The following is a 13,396-nucleotide window of genomic DNA, read 5'->3' on the forward strand; positions in this document are numbered from 1 at the left end:
GGCCAGCCTGATCTACAAAGGGAGTTCCAGGACAACTGAGCCTGTTGCACAGAGAAACCCCACCTCGAAAAACCAACAAAACGGGACTGGTGGACTGTGCTCATCTCTGCTGACACACAAGGCCGAGGCAGGGGCGTGTGGTCGCCCCCTAAGGACACGAACCGCTAGTGATGCGCGTGGGCATGCAGCCTGGGGCTAAGTCCTGATCTCTGCCCTGCTAGCAGAGGATTCTTGTTTTCCCCAGTGTGGGAACCCAGCAAGAGGGCAGGGCGAATCTCTACGCATGCGCTCCACTCTGCTGGGCGTTTCTTGGGCCCGGAACACTGGGGTCCTGGGTGTCGGCGCAGGCGCGCTGGCGGCCCGTGGAGGTCGCGGCGCCTGCGCAGTCATTCTTCCTCAGGTGGCAGCCATGGCTGGACAAGAGGATCCGGTGCAGCGGGAGATTCACCAGGACTGGGCGAATCGGGAGTACATTGAGATCATCACCAGCAGCATCAAGAAAATCTCGGACTTTCTCAACTCTTTCGGTCAGCGGGCGAGCAGGGGAGACTGGGAGGAGGGAGGCGTCGGAGGCGGCCGGCGGCGCCGAGGAGAGGCGCGCCGTCCCGGCTGCTCCCTTCCTCTTCCGCGCTCCGCCGGCCCCAGTCCCCTCACCCTGAGCCTCACTAGGCGGTCTCCGTGGGTCTACCCTGCCCATTGCCAGGCCCCGCTTGCGCGCGTCAGCACGCCCACTGCCCAGCCTCCTAGGCCCATCCATCACCTTCCTGATCTGCGCTGCGCTTCCACGCCAGTCTCCATCCACTTGGCACGCAGTGCGCAGCCGTGTCACGGTCACGTTTACACTTAGAGACTCCCGATAGTTCTCCATCTCCTTCAGGATCGAGTCCGAAACCCCTTAGTGCCATGCCTTCTATTGCTCCCGCTCGACCATTTCCTCCCGGTGCCGTCCATTCCTCCCCGGCTCCCTTCGGTGCTAGTGAAGGTGGTAATGAAGTCAGAGGGAGGGCTGGGGCCCTCTCCGGCCTTGGAAATGCCTTTTCTAGCCCTGTCTCTGCTTCATGATAGGTGTTCTGGATGCTTCTGTCTGGTTCCTGAGATCTAACAGGGTAGATACTTCCAGCAGAGTCTACTTTTCCAAAATCATGCCTAGGTGTGGCCGGCTGGTGACAGCCTTCATTTGTTTCTGCGTTTGTTCCTAGCCTTCTGGACTGAAAACCTGTCACAGACTCCTCATGTTCCCGGAAAGGCTTCCTTCAGAGGCTTTCTTACACAAGATGTGCAGATGGCACCGAGTGATCTTTTTCAACTGGGGCACTTTGCTTCTACTAATTAGCAATCTTCAGCAGTTTAGACTAAATGGGAGGCAGTGCTATGAATAGATTATTTTCTAGCTAGGGAACTGATGGGTCCTAAGTAGTATAAAGGAAGGAGGCAGAGCAACAGCTTCAATTATGGGGTGCAGCTCAGAGGTAGGGCACCTGGGTAGCATGCCCGGGACCCATCCCCCCCTCCTTAAAAAGGGAAGAGGTTTTTTTTTGTTGTTATTGTTTGTTTTTTGTAGCGGTGACGCTACAAAAGTTTTTTTTTTTTTTATTTTTTTTATAAAGAGAACAAAAGCAAAAGTGGAAAAGCTTCATTAAGGGCTGAGGATGCCCAGTGGGTATCGTGTTGGCCTAGCATGCATGCACCAGGCCTCTCATAGCAATACTCAGGAAGCAGAGACAGGAGGACCAAAGCAAAAATCAGCAGTGTAACCTCTTCTTCCACAGGTCTGATGGCAGTGAGGAACATGATAAGAAGTCTTTCCTGCTGTCTTTGGTGGTGCACACTTCTAATCTTGGCACTTGGGAAACAGAGGCAGGAGTGCCATGAGCTTGAGGCTAGCCAAATCAAAACAGCCACAAAAAATACGAACCATTTTCTGCATTCAAAGGAGTTCTCTCAGGCCAGTGAAGTGGCTTTAGTAGGTAAAGGTCACCAAGTCTGGCAACCTGAGTACAATGCTCAGGACCCACTGATGAGAGAACCAGCTTCCACAAGTTGTCCTCTGACCCAATAGTGGTGCCGTGGCACATGCTCACACCCACCCACACAGTGGTGAATAGTGAAATAGATAGATAGTGAAAGTGAATAGATAGATAGAGCAATCTTAATCTGTTCCCCCATTCCATGTCCCCTAACCCATTTTGTTTTGAGTCTTGGTAAATTGCTGGAACTGTTGATTGTCCTGCCTTAACACCACCACCCCACCTCCCACCCCATAGATAGTGTTTATCACTCTATGCCTTCCTGGAACGATGTAGATCAGGATGACCTCTAACTTGTGACAACTCTCATGGGCCTTCCTCCTCAGTGCTGGGAGTAGAGGTGTGGACCCCCACACCTGGCCAGAAACCTCTTTTAAATTGTACTTACAAAGTATATAGGATTAGAATCTTGAATGGATTTTCTAATTGGGGAATAGAGGCTAAAGATGCCAGTTAATGAGAGACTAGCATAAACGGACATGTCAGTGGTGTAGCTTCACACCATAAGTTGCTGTGGATGTTAGGAGGTTATAGTAGAGGACTATAGTCAATAAAAGAGAGAGAGTTCATGTATCCCCCCCACCCCAAAAGAGTTTATTAGAGGAATGTAAATGAAGTATGATTCTGTGGAGACCTGAAGACGTTAGACTGCTTTTTAGTGGACTTAAATGTTTTTGAAGTTCTGGCCATTTGCCCTGCCACCCATAGTCTAGTGTTCCTTGGGAGGTTTTGGTTTTCGCAGTGCTAAGAGTTGAGCTCAGGACCTTGTGAATGCTAGAAGCATTCTACCACTGACTTGTACTCTTTTGAGTTGTTTGCCCTCTGTGTAAACTATTTCAATGATGATTCACATAGTTTATTTATCCTGCCAGAGAACTGGAATATTGGACTTTTTTTTTTTTTTTTTTTTTTTTTGGTTTTTCGAGACAGGGTTTCTCTGTGTAGCTTTGCGCCTTTCCTGGAACTCACTTGGTAGCCCAGGCTGGCCTCGAACTCACAGAGATCCGCCTGGCTCTGCCTCCCGAGTGCTGGGATTAAAGGCGTGCGCCACCACCGCCCGGCGGACTTTTTTTTTTTTAAAGCAGCATTCCTTACTGATTATCATTCCCTCAAATAAGTATTAAGTGAAAGAAATTAAAACAGCTTCGTGTGGTAGCTTATGGCTGAGGCAGGAGAATTGCCATAAGTTTAAGGCCAGTCTAGCTAAAGAATAAGGCCCTGTCTCAGAAAAATACAACAAAAAACCCTCCTAAAACCCAACTTTTTGTGCTAGGGGACAGCATGCCCTGTGAAAGGATCATAAGTCTGAGTCCAGCTTAGCCTGGAGAGGCAGTGGAAAGTAGGAAAATCACTTATCTGGAAAGTTTTAACAAGCACAGGAGTTAATATCAGAGGCGTCTAAACAGTGTCTAACCAAAGTATTGATGTCAGTTCAATCAGTAAAGCATCAGAATTCCATTAGGGCGGCTTTTCAAAATTTAAGAGTGATGTAACTTCTCACTATTCCAAATCTGGTTCTTGGTAATAGCAACTTCATTCTAACTGAATTACATTAGGAAGCTTTTCCCTTTCCCTTGGATTGTTACATAACTGCCATGGAACTATCCATATCTGAAGGTTTCTGTTACTGTTTTGTTTCTGGTATTTTGAGACAAAATCTTGCTACATAGCCTTGGCTGGCCTGTAACTCACACTGTGTAGACCAGACTGGCCTCAGACTCATGGAGATCTCCCTCCCAAGTGTTGGTGTTACAGGTGTGTACCACCACACTTGACTGTTTTGAGGTGTTTTGGGGTGGGTGGGGGTTGTTTGTTGACCTGTTGGTGCTGGGGATCCAGAAGCTCATAAATGCTTCTCAATCTATGTTGCCAGCCTGTAATAGTAAACATTATTTTGGTTTTGAGTTGGGATATGCTACAAGCTGGCCTCTAACCTCTGGCCAGGCTCAAGTCCTGCTTCATCTGTGTAACTGAGACTACAGGCCTGTGCCTCCACGCCTGGCTGCATAGAGGCTGCATTTAGTTCACATATGTTTACCTTTGACAGGTATACCCCAAAAGAGTATGTCTTATTTCTGACAAAATATTTCAGACAGGGTCTCACTAAGTATCCAGGATGGTCTAGAACTTTGGATATTCCTATCTTATCCTCCGAGGGCTGGAATTATAGGGGTACACTACCATTGCTGGTCAAAATTCTAGGGTGCAGCGGAAGTCCCAAATCAAATTTGTTCTCTGTAAAATGTGATTTATAGACATTTGATATAGACATCTCACCAGAGATTTCCTTGCTTATACAGCAGGAAAAGGGAAATTTCTTCTTTGCAGATCTCAAACTCTTCCTTCCCAAGACTCATCCAAGAACTAAAACTTGATGTCAAAAACAAGTCAAGAGGGCCAGGTGGTGGTGTCGCATGCCTTTGATCCCAGCACTTGTGAGGCAGAGACAGGTGGATCTCAGTGAGTTCGAGGCCAGCCTGGTCTACAAAGCAAGTTCCAGGACAGCCAGGGCTATTATACAGAGAAACCATGTCTCAAAAAAAAGTCAGGAGCTAGGTGTATTGGCACTTACCTATAATCCCAGAACTCAGAAGGCTGAGATAGGATTTCCAGCCTGGGCTACATAGTGAGTTCCAGTCTAGCCTGAACTATATAAAGAAATGCTTTCTGGAAATAGAACAGATCCCCTCGATATACACTCCCCAAAACCCTCTCAAAAACAAAACAAAACAAACAAACAAACAAACAAAAAAACCCAAGAGACAATTTGAGATAAAGTTAGTACCAATATTTGTTGTGCTAAAGGTGTACATGAAATAGTCCAGAGAGGAAAGCCAAGTGTAGTGGAACATTCCAGCAACCCCAGTGCTTGGGAAGCAACAGGTAGAGGATTGTAAGTTCCAGTCCCAGGCCAGCTCAGGCTACATAGGGAAGATCCCACCTAAAAAATAAATTTAGAGAAGGAATTGTCTGTTAGTCTTGTCAGCAGTGATGATATGGAAATACTAGCAAGCCCCCTGATAAGACCTGGCACTTTCAGTGAGTGATGACAAAATGCACTTAAATGTAGAGTCCCGAGCTAGTCAGTTGCTGGATGCCTTCCTGTGGTAATATTGTGTTCCCCAATATATTGTACACCCTAATAAATTTATCTGGAGTCAGAGAACAGAACAGCCACTAGACAGACATAGAGGCCAGAAAATGGTGGCACACACGCCTTTAATCCTAGCCTTCTGGAGGCAGAGATCCATCTGGATCTCTGTGAGTTTAAAGCCACACTGGAAACAGCCAGGTATGGTGACTCACGTCTTTAATCCCACAAAATGAGTCTTTAATCCCAGGAAGTGATGGCAGAAAGCAGAAAGGTATATAAGACGTGAAAACCAGGAACTAGCTGGTTGCTTTCAGGCTTTCGAGAAGCAGTTCAGCTGAGATTCATTTTGGATGAGGACTCAGAAGCTTCCAGTCTGGGGAAACAGAATCAGCTGAGGCACTGGTGAGATTCATGCTACACTTTACTACTATTTATGTTTAAATTTGCAGATGCTGGGGTGGAAGCTAGGGCTTTAAGCATGTGATGTGGCACTCTGCCCTTGGGCTACACCCCAGCCTATGAACTAAATTCATGTTTAATTTCAGGCGTATTGGACATTTTGTCTTCCTCAACAGTGTTGAGCCATATGGGCCAGTTCCAGAGTATCATTCTGTATTGATTTACCAGATTGACAGGTAGACCAGCACAGCTGTCTGTCTAGGAGTGACAGGTAGGCCGGCACAGCTGTCCAGGAGTGACAGGTAGACCTGCACAGCTGTCTGTCTAGGAGTGACAGGTAGACCTGCACAGCTGTCTGTCTAGGAATGACAGGTAGACCTGCACAGCTGTCTGTCTAGGAGTGACAGGTAGACCGGCACAGCTGTCTAGGAGTGACAGGCACAGCTGTCTAGGAGTGACAGGTAGACCAGCACAGCTGTCCAGGAGTGACAGGCACAGCTGTCTGTCTAGGAGTGACAGGTAGGTCGGCACAGCTGTCTAGGAGTGACAGGTAGGCCGGCACAGCTGTCTGTCTAGGAGTGACAGGTAGGCCGGCACAGCTGTCTGTCTAGGAGTGACAGGTAGGCCGGCACAGCTGTCTGTCTAGGAGTGACAGGTAGACCAGCACAGTCTCTCCCTGCATCTCTCCTCCCATCATTTTTGTGTGTCTTTTCTCATGGGAAAGACAGTTGTCAGAGATACTATTTATTTGCTTTTGAGCTCCCAAACAGCACACTAAGTGGAAATTTGGGCCTGCTGGATAGTCCTGACGGAAGTGGTAGTTGAGCTGGTGAAATGGGTTAAGGTACTTGCTCTTGCTGTTAAGCCTGATGACCTGAGATCAGTCTTCAGGATCTTCATAGTTGAAGGAGAGAACCACTCCCAAAAGTTGCCCTTTGGTTTCTACATATGTGCACACGTACACAAAGATGTAAAATAAATGTTTGTAAAGTGGTAGTGTTTCTAGGAAAAGTGAGGTAGGTTGCTAGGGTGGCCGTGTGTAAGCTAGACCTGGGAACTAGAGGAGGTAGCAATAGCAGACAGTAAGATTTAAAAAGAAGAGAGCAGCAGGCATTGTGTTGCACACCTGTAATCCTGGTACCTGGGAAGTGGAAGCCAGAGGATCACCTTCAGCTGCATAGTGAGTGGAGGCCGTCCCAGGCTACCTGAGACAAAAGGGAAAAAATCAATTAAAAAGGGCGGAGAGCCAAACACAGTGGCACACTCCCACTCCAGCGCTTGGGAGGCAGAAGCAAGAGGAGTGCTCTGAGTTCCAGGTAGTGAGCGTCAGGCCAGTGAAGAAACACCCTGTCTCGGCAGAAAAAATAGCACAAGCGTTTGGAGACAGAGCGAAGTGATAGTCTTTCTGTGGGGCCGAGACTCACCACCACAGGGAAGAGAGGAAAATGACCGGAATGCCCCAGTCAGTTGGCCCAGGGGTGGTTTCCAGGGGTGGGGAAGCAGAATGGGGAATAAAGTGCTAAGGAGAGTTTCCCTCGGAGACGATGAGATTTCTGTGAATGGATTATGGTAGTGGGTGCACAGCTCTGCAAGTGAGCCGGTGGCCATGACACCTGTACTTTATATAGGCGGAAGTGTGGGTGTGAGTGACATGTCAGTGAGACTGAGTTTGAAGAAGGACTATGAACAGTAGTGAGAATGGGTGAATGTGAGAAGGAATGCATGAAACCAAAAGGGAAAATGCAAAGAATTCCAGAGATTGGGTGGTGAGCAAATGCTGACGTTTGAGAACGAACTATGACACCAGTAGTCAGTCCCCTGGAATCCTGTGCTTTCTCAAACCTTCCCTCTTTATGTGGGCCACTTGTTTGTGGTATTTATACAGAAAGAACAGAAATAGACTTCCTTATTTTATACACACACCATTTCTCATGTGCATGTGTGGTTGTGGGTATATGTATGCTTTTTTTTTTTTTGCATGTGAGCACATGTGTGTGGTTGCTACATTTACAAGGGAATCATCATGGCTCTTCCAAGTTACTTATTGAGGCAGGGTCTCAGTCAAATCCAGAGCTCACTGATAGGATGGTTACTCTTGCTAGCTGGCTAGCTCTGAGGAGGATCCTGTCAGCCTGAGGCTGGACCTGCAGCAGGCTGCCGTGCCCACCCGCACTGACATGCCCACTGCTGGGTGTCTGCACTCCTGCCCCGTGCAGGTGCTTGACCCACCGAGGCGTCTCCTCAGCCCATTCGCCCCTTGTTCACCCCTAGTTTATTTATTTATTTTTAACCATTTATCCAAAATGGGGAGAGTGACAAGCCAGAGACCCAAGTACACAAGTAACTTAAGAATGAAAAGTTCATCCGTAAGAATTTGAATACATTCAGAAAAAGGGTGTGTTTTTCTGGTAAGTTCACTCAGAGGCAAATTCTTAGCCAAATCCCGGTGAAGAAGAATGGTTAGATAGGCAAGATGGTGATGATGAAAGTTGAGGCCAGATCAGAGCATAGAAGGATTTGTCAAAGTGAACGCTGAAATGCTTGTGCAGAGCCAGCCAAAGAAGAGATGAAGAGGAATGTTGGTAGCTCGCTGTTGAATCATCGTGTGGGAGACTGTTCAGAGCACCCACAGCTATTCCAGACCTAAACATAAAGGTTACTGAGATAGAAATGTGGGTTGGAGGAGGTAGTAGGAAGTAGCCGCCATGTTGGTCTCTGTTCTCCTGTGTTAAGGACAGGTGAGAAGGGATCTCATGGTTTCAGGTAGAGGAGTCAGCAGGAAGAAGTATCTTAGGGGAGTCTAGCTTGTATTCTTCCTGAGGTGGTGGAAAGGGAAGAGGAAAGAGTCCAGGCTGCTGTTCACAGATGGAGTCTTGCTTCCATTATGTACTTGATGGTGATTGAGTTTTCTCAGTTTAAAAACGCCTCTTTCTGGTATTTGGGTGTTGTTGAAGCAGTGTCTTCCAGTGGTAGTAACTGAAGCTTCCAGAGTTCAGGTGATGAGACACTGTCTTAGTTACTTTTCAGTTGCTGTGATAAAACGCCATGACCAAAGGAACTTATAAAAGAGAGCATTTAATTTGGAGTTCACTTGGGGCTCAGAGTTCCGAAGGATTAGTCCATGACCATTGTGGTGGGGAACCTGCCCACCATAATGCAGGCAGGCATGGTGTGGGAACAGTTGAGCCATAAGCATGAGGAAGGGAGGGAGGGAGGGAGGGAGGGAGGGAGGGAGGGAGGGAGGGAGAGAGAGAGAGCTAACAAAGTTCATCCCAGTGACACACTTCTTAATCCTTCCGGAACAGTTCCACCAACTGGGGGCCATTCCCATTCAAACCATCACATTCCATTCCCTGACCCCCATAGGCTTGTGACCATATCATAATGCGGAAATGCATTTAGTCTAACTTTAAAAATCTCTATAGTCTGTGAGCTGTAGTGGCATGTGCCTTTAATCCCAACACTCAAGAGGCAGAGGCAGGCAGATCTCTGAGTTTGGGGCCAGCCTGGTCTACGTATAGAGTTCCAGGACAGCCATGCCTACACAGGGAGACCCTGTCTCAAAGAAAAAAGAAGAAGGAAAAAGAAATGTCTCCATAGTCTTTTAACAGTCTCAGTATAGTTTAAAAGTCCAAAGTTCTGCCAGGTGGTAGTAGCACGTGCCTTTAATCCCAGCACTCGGGAGGCAGAGGCAGGCGGATCTCTGAGTTCGAGGCCGGCCTGGGCTACAGAGTGAGTTCCAGGAAGGCTCCAAAGCTACACAGAGAAACCCTGTTTCAAAAAACAAAACAAGCCGGGCGGTGGTGGCGCACGCCTTTAATCCCAGCACTCGGGAGGCAGAGGCAGGCGGATCTCTGTGAGTTCGAGGCCAGCCTGGTCTACAAAGTGAGTTCCAGGAAAGGTGCAAAGCTACACAGAGAAACCCTGTCTCAAAAAAACCAAAAAAAAAAAAAAAAAAAAAAAACCATACACACACACACACACAAACAAATCAACAACAAAGAAGTCCAAAGTTTCTCCTAATTGTAACCCCCATAAAAAAAATCAAAAAGCCAATTACATACTTCCAGCATATGATGGCACAGAATAGGCATTGCCATCCCAACCAGGAGGAATAGTGGCATAGTGAGGGAATGCTGGACCAAGCAAGACAGAAACCCAGCAGGACAGACTCCACATCCCGTGTCTGTCTGACATCAAGGGTCTTGTATGGTTCTTCTTCCCTTACAGCTTTGCTGACTGCAACATACCCCCCCCCAACCCCCCCCCATCTATCTGTCTATCTATCTATCTATCTATCTATCTATCTATCTATCTATCTATCTATCTATCTATCTATCTATCTATCTATCTATCTATCTCTCCTCCCTGTCTGCAACTCTCTCTAGCAGATACCCCACGGCTCTAGCACAACCTAGGATCACCAGTGCAATCCAGGCTTCACCTTCACAGCTGCACACAGTGGCCGCCCTGGGCTACCACAAGGACTCCCTACCACACATCTGGCCTAAGCAGCTCTCCTCAATTGTGGAGGAAGAGTCCACAACTCATTTTCTCATGTATCCTTCATGATTCTATAGTGAGAACCACATGACCTATACCACCAAGTTCTGCTGCCTGTTGGGCATGGAGCCTGGTTCCTACATTATTATGAACTTTGATTTGTTGTTGCCTTTTAGGAGCAGAAAATTCCTTACACCCCTTTTTCCCATAAATTGCAGGATTAATTTGGTATGGTCTTGCCCCAAGGGTATCCGTTCCCTTTATTCCATTTCTCATCAGGCTTCTTATCTCTTTCAGCACAAGCCTTGGCTCCAACTTTAAATTTCCTAGTGATGTTTTTCTCCACAAACTGTATATTTTGAATTTCTTTTTGCCCTGCTTGTTCTTTTTCATTGTAGACCTGCAAAAGAGTAATTACTAATAACCACACCGCCAAGTTGCTTGAAATCTCCTCTGCCAAAGAAATTAGTCGAAAACTTTTCAATTTAACCTCAAGCAGATTTTTAGGACAAGAATAAAAAGCAGCCACATCCTTTACAAAAATATCACAAGAATGGTCTCTACCCCAGGCACTATTGTTACCCTCTGAAACCTCCATGGTCTAGTGGTCATCCAGGCTCTTACTAGGATGCTTCAGTGCACTGAGTGTTAAGATCCCATTAAGACCTGCTTATAATGTTCAGCCACTTTTCTATACCAAAGTCTTCCACATTTCTCCAAAGAGCAGCATGGTCAGACCTGTCACATGATAACCCACTCCCTGAGGCCAATTTGTATCTTTTCAATTGCTGTGACAAAACCCGTGACCAAGGCGACTTACGAAAGAATTTATTTGGGGCTCACAGTTCGAGAGGTTGAGTGTATGGCCATCATGGTGGGGAGTGTGGCAACAGACTGGTAGGCAGACGGGAATGGCACTAACGCAGTAGCCGGGAGCTTATGACTTCATGCATGAGCATGAGCAGAGAGGGACAGACACCGGCAGGGCACGGGCTCTGCCCCTCCCCCCTCCATCCCTCCCTCCCGTCCCTCATTTTCTGCGGTGTCCTCTGGCCTCTCCTTTGCTGCTGCAGCGCTGGGCCTTGAACTCGGAGCTATCTAGGACAAGCCTCTTCAACTGATCTGTAACCCCAGCCTAAAACCACGCTCAGGATTTGAGTTTTGGTGTCTTTCCAGGCTAGGGATGTGTGGTGCCTGTGATGCCAGGGAACAGAGGCACCCAGCTCCCACTCAGCCCTGTGGGCTCAAGAGACAGATGGTGCTCTTGAGTGTGGTGATTCAGTGCAGAGCCCTAATTTAACTTCCCGTGGGTTTATTGCGATGCACCCTGCCTTAGGTTAGAGAGCTTTGCGTTTAGTCCCTTCGCTCGAAACTCTTCAGTTTGCTGCTTGACACGGCCCTCCTGTATCATCCTTTGCATGTTAGTTCTTATAGTGCTGCTTTAACAGTTTTCCATAAATTTAGGTTGAGACAGGAGGATCCCTGCAAGTTCAAGACCAGCCTTGGTTATGAGGCAAGACACAGGTCTCCCTTGGTGATGGCTCTTCTCTGCCATTTGTGGAACTCAGGTGTTCCACAGACTCTGAGTAGTTGATTCTAAAATGCTTCTTGCCATATCCCCAGCCCCCACGTATACTTGGAACTATAAATTTCCTCTTCGGTCCAGATGGTTTGTGTGGGTGTGGGCGTTTGGAGTGACATTAATCCTGAACATCAGTCTCCTTTTACCAGATATGTCTTGTCGTTCAAGACTCGCAACACTAAATGAGAAATTGACAGCCCTTGAACGGAGAATAGAGTACATTGAAGCGAGGGTGAGTATGGTCCCAGGCTACCCCAGAGGGAATACACATTTCTACTTAGAAACCGAACAGGCGTACAGAAGTTGATGCTCTGCCTGGGTATAGGCGTCTGGGACTCCGGAGCTGCCTTTGCTACATTCCTCACTGCAGAGGACCCAAAATAGGACTTTTTTAAAAATGGCTTTAGTCCCTTTGCATTTTATCTAAATGTCAGTTTTTCATTCACAGGTGACAAAGGGTGAGACTCTGACCTAGAGCTGTGGCCCGCTGCTGCTGGGAAGTCGTTGTACAGAACACTGGCCGTGTGGGAAAGGCCCAGCAGCCTTCTGCGCCTCCCCTTCTCCTTACAGAGCAACTGGGCTTTTTCTTGTTTTTCTTTTTTCCAAAGTGGCCTTTGGGCTCTGCCGTGTACACCTGGGATGTGATGTGGCATGGGGAAGAAGTCCAGGGCACCTCTTGGAAACAGCATTAGGCATTTCCCCTGTTCAGTAACATTGTTTGGAACTGCTTGTCAATGTATTTGAGGAGTTGAGGCAAAGGCCGGGACTCTGGTAAGGTCCTCCCCACCTCAGTCTCTTTCTCTCAGACTTTCCCTACAGCTCCCATGGCCTCTGCACTGATTGTGTCCACAGTCCGTCTTCTCTCTGCCTGTGACAGGAGGTGGGGGCAGTCCTGGCTGAGACTCGTGCCCTGCAGTGTGGTTACCAGAAAATGTTGTTGCTAACCCACCAGTTTCTTGTTCTGGGAGGTCCAAGTCCGGCCCCCAGCTGGCTTAAAGGGACATTTCAGTTTTCTTTCTGTCACTTGGGGTATCTCGTGCTTCCCTAATAAACTCGACTTTACCTGACTGCTGTGATTGTGGTGGCCCAGGAGCTAGAGGCGGTTTCCTTTTCACAGACGTGTGCTGCGTAGGAATGCTCTGCAGACCTGCAGACATAGCTGTTTTGATCAGAGCTAGGCAGCTCTCTGTCAGTGCTTGTGTCTGGACACGAACTACGTCATCCTGCAATCATTTGGTCATCCAGCAGATACTGCTGAGGATTTTCACTCTATAGGTGTGTTAGACTCCAATAAAGATACAGTATTGAATCAGACCTGATGTTTACGATCTGTTGAAGTACTAGCATCTTCCCAGGTTAATTGCACCCAGGGTAGACTACTAGTTTTATAAGCTACAAGCTAAACATACTTCTTGTGAAAGCAAATACGGAGGTTTGTGAGATGGCTCAGCAGGCAGGGTGCTTGCCTCTAAACCTGAGCCCTGAGTTCTGTCTCTAGGACCCACATGATGGAAGGAGAGAACCTACTCTTGCCGGCTATCTATCCTCTGGTCTCTACATACATGTTGTGGTGTTCCTGTGCATGAGTGTGCACATGTACAAAATGTAAAAACCATTTTCTCAGCAAGTGCTTCTGTTTAAACAGAAGAATCGAAGACTTCCTATGCTTATTTCCAAAGCTTCCTATAAACTTAGGCCAACCTACTGTTTAGGTGAGGCTTTAGTCCCTTTGCGTTTTATCTAAATCAGAAGCCTCTAGGGCTTTTCCCCACAGAGGGCCTCCCTTGAGTA

General features: G+C 47.5%; 1 protein-coding gene across 1 annotated transcript; it reads left to right on the forward strand.

Annotated features, from left to right (window-relative positions):
* The first annotated feature begins 352 nt into the window (after positions 1-352).
* Positions 353-12,672, forward strand: Brk1 (BRICK1 subunit of SCAR/WAVE actin nucleating complex). The gene is made up of 3 exons (XM_006994699.4): positions 353-527; positions 11,755-11,837; positions 12,054-12,672. The coding sequence occupies exons 1-3, from the start codon at positions 410-412 to the stop codon at positions 12,078-12,080; spliced, it is 228 nt and encodes a 75-aa protein (XP_006994761.1). The 5' UTR covers positions 353-409; the 3' UTR covers positions 12,081-12,672.
* Positions 12,673-13,396: the final 724 nt, after the last annotated feature.

This window comes from Peromyscus maniculatus, chromosome 3, assembly GCF_049852395.1.
Source record: "Peromyscus maniculatus bairdii isolate BWxNUB_F1_BW_parent chromosome 3, HU_Pman_BW_mat_3.1, whole genome shotgun sequence".
Lineage (NCBI taxonomy): Eukaryota > Metazoa > Chordata > Mammalia > Rodentia > Cricetidae > Peromyscus > Peromyscus maniculatus.